Source organism: Bactrocera neohumeralis, chromosome 3 (genome assembly GCF_024586455.1).
Source record: "Bactrocera neohumeralis isolate Rockhampton chromosome 3, APGP_CSIRO_Bneo_wtdbg2-racon-allhic-juicebox.fasta_v2, whole genome shotgun sequence".
Lineage (NCBI taxonomy): Eukaryota > Metazoa > Arthropoda > Insecta > Diptera > Tephritidae > Bactrocera > Bactrocera neohumeralis.
The window spans coordinates 52492958-52505053 of record NC_065920.1 but is presented as its reverse complement, the minus strand read 5'-3'; the positions used below and the strand labels follow the sequence as shown (position 1 = coordinate 52505053).

General features: G+C 30.1%; 1 protein-coding gene across 1 annotated transcript in view; it reads right to left on the bottom strand.

Annotated features, from left to right (window-relative positions):
• The window catches only part of LOC126754194 (lipase 3), a 37178-nt gene that overhangs the window by 6048 nt on the left and 19034 nt on the right, over positions 1-12096 (bottom strand). The window contains exons 2-3 of the mRNA XM_050466157.1: positions 9258-9451; positions 6227-8227 (exon numbers count right to left, since the gene is read on the bottom strand). Coding sequence (XP_050322114.1) covers positions 6227-6358 — 132 coding nt within the window. The 5' untranslated portion in view covers positions 6359-8227; positions 9258-9451. The remainder of the gene's footprint in view (positions 1-6226; positions 8228-9257; positions 9452-12096) is intronic.

Here is a 12096-nt window from a genome sequence, read left to right as displayed (position 1 = left end):
CAACTAAATATTATTGTAAAAATATAGCTTCATGGTGCTGCCACCTGGTTTAAAATACGCAAATAAAATAATTAGTTCAAAATTTTAAAGGAAAGAAAAATTTTACTACAAAAATTTTTAATTTTGGTGAATTTTTTAAGTTTGTCCATTTTTTTTTATAAGACTGATTGATATTTTAATATTGAATCCGATTTTTTTTTACAAAAATGTCATATGGTATTTCGACAACAGATATCGGCGATCTATTCAAAAACTTTTCGCAAGACTGTAACTTTTCTTATAAATATGCACTTTGGAGCATGTGCGCGAAAGTAAATATATACAGACATACATATGTATGTATGTATCTAAATTAGTATTTAAGCTTAAAAAATTAGTTTGCCAACGCGCTCAGAGACATACATACATACATACATAACTATTATACACTCATATGTATGTACATATTTACATATACATATATGTATGTATATATATTTACATTTACTATATAGTATATACATACATGTGCACGTAATTATGTAAGCACATAGCGATGAGAATGATCATCGTGACATTGGCAAATTAAGACGGATAACATACATACATATCCACAAACATATTATATATACACATACATATACATATGTACAAGTCATAAAACCTGGTAAAGGCATACATATGTACGTATTTATAATTTCCTTTTGACGCACTTCCAACTTTTTTCGATAATTTCATATTTAGATAAAGTGGCGTGCGACTTTTTCGCAAAGGAGCAAAGTTTAAGAGACATATGTATGTATGTACATATAAAAGTGTAAAAAAAACTTAATAAAAAAGTAATTTATGAAGCATTCATAGAAAGGTGATGGGAGAGATTAGCAGTGAATATTCTGCTGTGGATTAGATTATTAGAATATTTGTATGTATGAATATATAGAAGTGTTTATATCATATAATATTCATATGCTAATATGTATTTATGTAATTATGCAATTTTGTTAGGATTTATTACTCTTATTTTATGCAAGTTTCAATTTTTATATGTATATATGCATATGTACATTATGTTCTATACATATATATATATACATATATATTATATTATAGTATATATATGTAGATGCATACTTACATACATACATACATCTATACTATAGGAGAAATCGTACAAATTATCGCACCCTTTCATATTTTCTTTCGTATTACATGACCTTGAAGTGTTTTTATCAAAATTATTTATTTTTTTTTATGTATGCGTATTTTTTATTTTTCTATATATTTGTATGTATGTACATTCATATATGCCTTATGACTTGTCAGAAAACTTTTAAAAAGTAGCAAGGTATTAATATTTTCTAACATTCTAGAGAAATAAACATAAATTAACACGACTACTCTTGATACCTATGTATGTACATACATACACCTACTTGCACTTATGTACATATCTGTGTATGTAACAGCATACACACAAGCCTCATATCAATTGATATTCTTAGCTTGCCTTTCAATTGCTATCACTTATCACTTACGTTTTATAAGGAAATGCTTGTTTATTATTCTTGTTGCTACTTTATTCTGACTTTTATTTATTTTTCTTCATAACTTACATATAAAGCCACATAGTATTTCCCTATTTTCCATATTTGTTTACAAAATTTATTATTATTATTTTTATTTACTTGGAATTTTCACTGCGAATCGCATATAATAATTGTTTACACTTCATGTGTGCAAAATTCACGCTTATAAATATTTTTCTCTCATGCGAGAATAAAAACTCAAATCTCAAAATGAGTTGTTGCCGCAAAGTGCTACTAAATATAAAATAATATTAGCGAATTGTCGTCAGCAATCGGCGCGCAGGAAATTAATTTTCAATACCTATACTTTAGCGAATAATTATAAATATTTTTGTAGGTATAAACATATGTCAGAATTTTCCTGAAATAGAAACAAACTGCTATATTTGGTTGTAGCAGTTTTTGGAAAGAGCACGCTTTTCGATTATGCAAAGTGTGGAAATTGGCAATAATTAACTATTCTAAATCAAAAGAAAATATTTTTTCTTTGAAATTCGGTTCATCAAAGGTAGTTTTATAATTATTTTTATAATTGCTTCTAAACAAAAAAAAACACAATTTACTATTTTTTTGAATTTGTGATTAAAAAACTAATTTAATTATTATTTTTCTAGGTAAAGTTTTCATGAAATTAGTTTTAAAATACATTTCTAAATATACAATATATTTTCGAAGTAAAATAATTGTTTTTTTTTTTAATTATTAATTTGACGATTTCTAAAAATAAATAATATTTATAATGAGATAGTAAAGAAATTAGTAAAAAAATTAAAATATTTCAAAAAGCTAAAATTTGTTCATAAATAATTTCGAAATCTCTTGAGTTTCATCGATTTATGATTTAACTGAAAAATACATCATTAAAAAAATTAATTTTAGTTTAATTTACCCCGCATATAATTAAGAATAAATAAATTTTTTATAATTAAAATTCTTCGCGTTTGCGTACTTCATTCATATTAAAAAATAAAATTTTAAATTTTTAATCCCAAACATCTTGGATTACAAAAAAAAAAAATAGATTTTAATTCCAACATGAGGAGAAAAACTAAAATCTAATTTTAAACACCAACATCGGGATTAAAAATCTAAGATTAATGTAATTAAAAAATTTAAATTAATGCAATTAAAAAATTAAAATTAGTTAATTTAATTAATAATCAATTTTTAAAATTAAATTAATTAAAATTTATTTTTTAATGCAAAATTTTTGAATTACATCATCAAAAAAATTAATTTTAATTTAATTTACCCCGCATATAATTAAGAATAAATAAATTTTTATAATTAAAATTCTTCGCGTTTGCGTACTTCATTCATATTAAAAAATAAAATTTTAAATTTTTAATCCCAAACATCTTGGATTACAAAAAAAATAGATTTTAATTCCAACATGAGGAGAAAAACTAAAATCTAATTTTAAACACCAACATCGGGATTAAAAATCTAAAATTAATGTAATTAAAAAATTAAAATTAGTTAATTTAATTAATAATCAATTAAAATTAAATTAAAAATTTAAAATTAAACATATAATTAAGTAAATAAATTATTTATAATTAAAATTCTTAAAAAATTAAAAAAAATTAAAATTAATGTAATTAAAAAATTAAAATTAGTTGTAATTAAAAAATTAAAATTAATGTAATTAAAAAATTAAAATTAGTTAATTTAATTAATAATCAATTTTTAAAATTAAATTAAATTAAATTAATTAAAATTTATTTTTTAATGCAAAATTTTTGAATTATAAAATTTGCACTCTTGATTAGGGTAAAATTAAAAAAAATCGATTTTTCATTTTAACTTTTCGGTAAATTATAAATGAATATCTCAAGTAGCTTCTGAAACTGTATCTTCTAAATTTTAACCACTCAGTTCAATTAGCATCATCAGTTTATGTAAAAAACTATATTTTCCAAAAACTAAATTTTTCAAACTTCCTTCAGTGATTACCTGAAAATAAATGATCGGCATCTGCATGTTTTATATAGAGTTCCCCTTAGTATGGTCGACCGATCATAAATCGATTTTTGGAAGGCCAAAACTACCAAAATTATGTAAAACTAAACTTTTTACATAGGCGGATGTATGAGTGTAAAATTTAATGTGTTAATTGAAGTCGTTTTACAGCGCCATCGGAGATTTTACATACTATATGTTTAACTAAAACAATTATTTTTTAAGCTACATAAGTATTTTTTTTATAATTTTTTTGTTTTTTATACAGTCGCTTTTTGGTGACAAGCGACTACATATAACATAATACTGTATATTATGACATTTTTGTATAAGAAAAAGTATTAAAAAAATAAATAATAAATAATAAATATGCATATACATATGTAACATATGTATTTCAAACGATTGGTCGTCGTTAACTATAAATTAAAGCAATTTTTTTTAATTTTTATACCTACATACATACATAATACTGTATATTTGACATTTTTATACAAAAGTATTAAAAAAATAAATAATAAATAATATATATGTATATGTAGGTATTTCAAACATTTGTCAACATAAACGTATTTTCATTACCTATTTTCACACATAAATATGTCTGATATTGCCACACATATAAATATGTATAACTATCGTGAGTTTTCGAGTAAGAACTAGTATGTATACACATTCAAAATATTTCCACCAAAATAAGAATACCAACACATATGTATATGTACATCTATACATAGTACATGCATATTAACCATGAGCTGTAAGACCGATTCATTCAACTCGTTTACGAGTCACACGACCACATATTTTCTAGATCATTCGCTACACGTCAAGTGGCGACCTTTTCTTGTAGGCAAGAGTCGCTCTCGCACAACACGCGATATCGAGCATAATAGCATATCTATGCATGTGTGTACGTGTGTGCGCATGTAAACGAACAGGCCCCCAAATATCAACCAATTGCGCTGCAGCAGCCGTAGCAGTCAACAGGAAATGGAAGTACTTGAAATTGTTTTTGTTTTCTAGCCAAGTGCTAGTTGCTGCATAGGGTGTTATAAAATTGTTTACATATTTGTTTGCTTGCAATGGTTATGGGTGTGTGTATCAATGGAATTTAGCAATCAAGGACAGCGATTATGCGCCTTTACAAAAACGTATTGGGCGTCACAAAAGTTTTGATAAGAGAAAAGTATTTACTTTTATATGAAAAATGAAAATACATACATATGCGGGAAAATTATTGTTTGTATTTATGTTAACCCTTTTAAAAATGCATTAAAATAATTTTTTCCATTTATGCTGAATAGTTGAAAAATTTAATACAAAATTCAGAATTCCTACAATAATGAGTTTTCTAAATTTTGTTTGCCTACGAAATACAGTTAAAAAATCGCGCTTTAACTTTTCAAGCTTTCAGATACTGAATATGCCGGTCTTAGTGCCTATAGCTGACTTTATAGCGAAAATATAGATAAACTTCTGAGATTTTTTTTATGAAATGAAGTGTATAAAATCGGTTTGGTCCAGGAACCGAAGTCAATATTCCGGTTACCTTTCGACAGGAAAAATATATGAATTTGTAAGAGGCCTTCATAAAATTAAGTTGTTGAAAACAGCTATTGGATGTAAAAATTTTAGCGGATAGCATTATATGCATACTTTTTTATCTAAATATGAACAATATTGAGTGTATATTTTCTCAAAAAATGACACATACGTATGGTATACATACATATGTATGTATAAATCTCATTAATACGCAATCTTTTTGATTACGACTATTTGATAATATGCACATGAAATTAGCAAACTTTGATTTGACAGGTTATTAAACGCCAACACACGTGATTAAATACGGTTTTTCTCAGCGCACTATTTTCGAGTTCTTTTTTCTTATCTAGTAATTAACTACTAAAAAACAGCACAGTTTGCAGGTGTATTCAGAACCAATAAATATGTGGATATCGCGCTAAAATCGTATGAACACTTGCCATGCTATTTCCTTTTTATTATGCCAGTATATAGCATTCATTTATACCAATTATTTGTTAGGTTAAACAATCTCTAAAATCTGCAAAAATGAAGGCTAGACTTATAGAAGGAATATATAATTTTTTTGTCGATTAATTTACCGTTTGGGGTCCTAAAAATATTATTTTATTGTTAGAATAGTGCAAACATGAGTTTTTAAAATCACTGACCACACTTAGGTATCTTCTTTAAAACAACTTTCATTCGAAAAATTCCTTCTCTCTTTGAAGAAATCAGATGCTTTACTCATTTTATATCAAAATGTCGACAAGTAATGATTTTAGGCACCCAAATAACTGTTTAGTAAAGCCTGAAGATAGAAAATCTATTCTATTTTCCTTACTCTCAGAGTAAAATATCAAAATTGCGTGTTTTTTAAGAGCTCTAAACTGATGCAACTTCTTAAAAAGCATTCCAAACTATTTTTATGTACCTGCAAGGTACGTGGGTATAAAATATTCGGTTACCAACCGCACTTAAGCCTATCTTACTGCCTTTTGATCTGTTTCACTTTTCGTTGCATTTTATTTGAATTTTTATTTTTTTGCCATACTTCTTTTACTTTCGTGTAATGTTTGTAGGTACGTAATCAGCGGTATTTAAGGAATGCATAAATTACGTGCAATAACAACAAAACATAAATAAAATAACAATCGCTTGCAACTTACCGTCACTTTGAGCGCTTCCGCTCGCTTAAACTGCATATCGAAGAGCACCAAGAGAACTGTGAGAAATGTCAGCACACTGTTGTTGCTGTATTTAGCAAGCAGGCGCTGCAGTCTGTTGTGCGTTGGTGACATTGTGCACTTTTTATTATTTTTCGTATTTTTTTTTCTTTTTTGGAAATTAAAAAAGAATTATTCGTAGCAGTTGCTCGTAGGTAAAAATAGTTAATTGACAATTAAGTTACTAAAATTTTCGGCAATTTGTGTGCTTCGTTGTTTTGTTTAAAAAATTGTGCAAATTTTTCACGTTACTTCACTAGTTTTGTATGTTTGTATGTGTGTCTAAAACACTATTATTGCCACGCGCATTTACCACTTATCTTGCGATAATTTATTTGGTAAGCTCACAAATAATTGACGTTTACGCAAAATGTTTCTTTTTTTTCAATTTAAAAATTAATTATTTCGTATTTTGTCTTCACGTTCACTTTTCTGCGACTCTGCGCTTGTAAATAGCGGTATTTCTTGTAATATGGCGTGTTTTTTGTTGTCTCTTTTGCTCTACGCTCTTTTAGCGATCAGCTGTTAACGGCACGTTACTTTGCGGGCAGTTATGAGACAATTAAATAAATCATACGATCGAATGATACATTGTTTTTTTACTACTCAGCGTTTATTTTTTGGTTTTTTCGTTTGAACGTCGGTTTTGGCATATATTTTATTAATAAATTAAAATTATCTTAAAATCGTTGATATCTAAAGTTATTGTATATTAAGTTAGAATTGTAACAGCGTTTTAGTCAGCCTATTATTTGGTGCTTTGGAGAGGTTTTGTGTTTTAAGTAATTTGAATTTGTTTTACTCAGTTTTACTTGTTCAGACCGACTCCCCGTTGGTTTACACTTCAGATTTTGGTAGATTATTATGGGTTCCTTGAAGTTACTAGCACTAAACTCGCTCAAAAACTCCCTTATATTCAATTACATTCGTAGTAACAACTTCGCTGTAAAAACTTGCGACTCGCTTTCAATCTTCTGGATCAGTCTGGTGTTTGCTGCTTATTACTCCTCCTAATATTTTGTAACACGAACGCACAATCGACCAAACTTCAGCTCCACCAATTATGTGCGGTCACACTGTAAGTCACCTGCGCCTTTGGTCGGCAAAACTGGCCGTCCTTCACGCTTCGCTTTGCTGATTTCTCCTTTCCACAACTCGTTGACTTCACGAACTCCGAAACTTGCAATGAAACCTCTTCCTTAGCTGGTTGTGCCGCGTCGTTGTCTAAGCAACTGACCTACTTACTCTGTTGCTCTGTGTACTAAGTTTAGCGCGTCTCAATTGAATTTGTAATAACACTAAAAATATTGACACGAAATTTACTAAATATAACACTCTAGCGTTTGCCCGTGCTGTCTGACTATTTGCCACGGCCGGACTTGTTCGACTGTTGTGCGCTAATGGCTAGTGCTGTTGTTTTGGCTTCGGCGTAGTGCTTTGCGTCGACAGCGGGCTCTCACACACATTGGCTGCTGTTGTTGTTGTTGTTGACTCGTTGCCAGTATGTATTACTTCTATCGCGTTTGCTGCGATAATTTAATTGGTTATTTTTTGGCTTTGGCGTTAGATTATTTTGTGTGTGTTTTGTTTATTTCTGCGTTTGATTGCTTTTTGTATTTCTTTTTTTTTCGTTGTAAGAGTTTTTGTAAACACTTTTTTGGAGCGATTTTTGAAGTGGGTTTTTTAAGTCTTCACGGTTGCTGGTAGTTGTTGCTGCTTTGTAGGTTATTGTTGTTGTTTTTTAGGTAATTATTGTTGTTCTTTCAGCTGGTTTGTTGCATGTAACCGTTACTTTTTGTGTTATTGATTTTTTATAGAAATTTCTTGACAGAGAATTTTTCATTTTCGCTTTGGCTCTTATTTGGTTTTTTCTCGTTGCTAAGAAATATACTTTTTATTGTTCTTTTGTGATTTTTACACTTTCTTTCACTGTAGTGTACACTGCTGTTAGTTTAATTAGTATTCAAATCAAATGAAAATATATAATTTCACAGTTGCGGGCAGAAAAATAGCAGTTGTTCAAAAAATATGGCTTTTTAAGGCCACACCTATTGTTACAGCCTAAAAATGGGTGATTTTTGGGAACAAAAAAAAACGTTTTCATTAATCCTTTGTAAATTTTAAGGGTATATTTATACATATTTGATAATAGTAAAACAATTAAATTGATTTTGAGACACTCGATTTACGACGCTACCTATTAATAAAAACTATGAAGAAAAATAAATTCTCCATACCTATGGTAGCAAAAACGTAAAAAATTTACAAAATGTTTGTGTTTAAAAAAGTTTAATTACATATGTATGTACATATGTATGTATGTAAACAATGTATATATAAAATATGTATGTATGTAGGGCATAAAAATATATTAATCTGTTTAATTATGTAATGCTTTGTCTTATTTAATTTGAAAATAATTCATTTCCATTATTGATCTTCTTTCTCTTCATAAGAATTTAAATATTTAATAAAAAACAACATTTTTTTTAAATTCCAATAAGGTACATCTGAAGATAAAATGATTTACGAAAGCTTGGTTAGAGTTTTTCCTATTGTTTTGTTATTTCAAAAATATGTTTTTTTCTTATATTTTATGTTTATGTACAATAAGTACCATTTTTCCCAATTTGCATAAAGTTTACATAAATAATTTCGCATTCACTGCTATTTTTCTGCACGCAACTGTGAATTACATATTTCGGTTTCATATTTATTGTTATTGTAATATGAACAGCAAGCAACTGCTCAGCTGTGGCGCATAACTACAAGTATAATGGACACTTCTCCCACTACACGCTCTCACACACACCCACCATTCTCTCTGCAGTAAAGTGGGTGTGTTGTTGATCTGGCTATTACACTTGTTGCGCTCACTACTTAATTATTGTTGGCGGCTCAGTGTGTTGTTGACAAAACAAGTTTTTTAATTTATTTATTTTTAAATTTGTATATATTTTCTATTATTACTTACACACACACACTATTTTTGTTTTATTTTTTGTCACAGTTTGTATTGCGAAACTCGCAGCCACTGCATTCTTAATTATAATGCATTAGTGTATATATGTATATGCATGTTTGTAAATATGTGCATACACAGTAGATTTATTTCTGCTTTGTCATTTATATATTTATTAAATTACGCATTTTATAATTGTAAAAGATCTGAAAGGAAAGAGAGAAAGAGTCGCAATAGTTTTTATCAAAAATGTGCGATTAATAATTTCATTGTTTACTAGGTCAAATTACAATTCTATTCTCATACATACATACATATGCGGATATAGTACTTATATAAATATACATAAATATATTTACACGTATATTTGATAGCAGGATATGTACTATAGAGCCTACTCTTGATCATAACAAAAACTCATTCAGAGATAAAAAAGTGGGTTTGTCCCTAAGCATATATGTATGTATGTATGTATGTACATACATGTACTTACATACATATGTATTTGTATGTACGGACTTAGTTTTTGTGGAGGTCGATTAGTCGATTAGTACTTGTAAGTGTAAGTAATTTGATAATATGTACATATGTATGTATATTTATTGGTGTTGTTGTTTGATAAAATATAATTAAGGCGCACACCTTGTGTTCGATTTCAAAGCTGCTTTCGACAGCACGAAAAGAAGCTGGCTTTATGCCGCGATGTCTGAATTTGGTATCCCCACAAAACTAATACGGCTGTGTAAACTGACGTTGAGCAACACCAAAAGCTCTGTCAGGATCGGGAAGGACCTCTCCGAGCCGTTCGATACCAAACGAGCTTTCAGACAAGGCGACTCCCTATCGTGTGACTTCTTCAATCTGCTGCTGGAGAAAATAATTCGAGCTGCAGAACTTAATCGAGCAGGTACAATCTTTTATAAGAGTGTACAGCTGCTGCGGCTCTCACGTCACTGTTGACAGTCATAACTTTGAAGTTGTAGATAGTTTCGTATATTTGGGAACCAGCATAAACACCACCAACAATGTCAGCCTGGAAATCCAACGTAGGATAACTCTTGCCAACAGGTGCTACTTCGGACTGAGTAGGCAATTGAGAAGCAAAGTCCTCTCTCGTCGAACAAAACAACAGCGCGCCAGTAGTTTCATCTTTACGCAATGTGGCGCCAAGATTCCAAGCGAAGCCAGGTACTTTTCCAACTGGTCTTTTCAACGGAGTGGAGGTCTTCCTCTTCCTCTGCTTCCCCCGGTGGGTACCTCGTCGAATATTTCAGAGCTGGAGAGTTTTCGTCCATTCGGACAACATGACCTAACCAGCGTAGCCGCTGTCTTTTAATTCGCTGAACTATGTCAATGTCGTCGCATATCTCATACAGCTCATCGTTCCATCGAATGCGATATTCGACGTGGCCAATGCGCAAAAGACCATAAATCCTTCGCAAAACCTTTCTATCGAAAACTCGCAACGTCGACTTATCAGTTGTTCTCATCGTCCATGCCTCTGCACCATATAGCAGCCCGGGAATAAAGAGTTACTTAAAGAGTTTGGTTTTTTTCGTCGAGAGAGGACTTTACTTTTCAATTACTTACTCAGTCCGAAGTAACACATGTTGGCAAGAGATATTCTGCAGCCAGTTTGCTGGAACAACTGGTTTATGCTGTTCGCTACTATTTAAGTCTTGTACCTTAATTTTTGAGATATTCTTGGGAAATTTTGCACACATCATTTTTCTCAAATAAGTCGACATGCTAACCCATCGAAATGTAGTCCTTGTATGGAAGACTATATTTACAAAATATCTACACGAAATTTAGTACAGATTATTGTTCCAGATAATGGTATAATCTCCTAACATATTGTTCGGAGTGGACTTCTATGGCACACAAACTGATCAGAAAGTCAAGACTGCATAAACCATATTTTTATACCCTGAACAGGGCATATTAAGTTTGTCACGAAGTTTGTAACACCCAGAAGGAAGCGTCTGAGACCCTATAAACTAAATGTATAAATGATCAGTATGTTGAGCTGAGTCGATTTAACCATATCCGTCTGTCTGTCTGTCTGTATATATACGAACTAGTCTCTCAGTTTTTAAGATATCGTTTTGAAATTTTGCCAACGTCATTTTCTCTTCAAGAAGCTGCTTATTTGTCGGAACTGCCGATATCGGACCACTATAACATATAGCTGCCATACAAACTGAACGATCGAAATCAAGTTCTTGTATGGAAAACTTTCACATTTGATAATGTATCTTCACCAAATTTGGTATAGATTATTTTCTAAGGCAACAATGTAATCTCCGAAGAAATTGTTCAGATCGGTTAACTATAGCGTATAGCTACCATACAAACTGAACGATCGGAATCAAGTTCTTGTATGGAAAACTTTCACATTTGACAATGTATCTTCACCAAATTTGGTATAGATTATTTTCTAAGGCAACAAAGTAATCTCTGAAGAAATTGTTCAGATCGGTTAACCATAGCGTATAGCTACCATACAAACTGAACGATCGGAAAAAAGTTCTTGTATGGAAAACTTTTGCATTTGACAAGATATATTCACGAAATTTGGTATGGACTATTTTCTAAGGCAACAATGTAAACTCCGAAGAAATTGTTCAGATCGGTTAACGATAGCGTATAGCTACCATATAAACTGAACACATAGTTACTAAAAGAAATGCACCTGTGAAGGGTATATTAGCTTCGGTGCAGCCCAAGTTAACGTTTTTTCTTGTTTTTTCTTATTAATAAGCCATCATTCGACTTGAAGTTGGTTTATATCAAACAAAGTGGCCAAGCAGAATTTGAAAATCGAAAAATGTAGTTGCTATAAGCAATA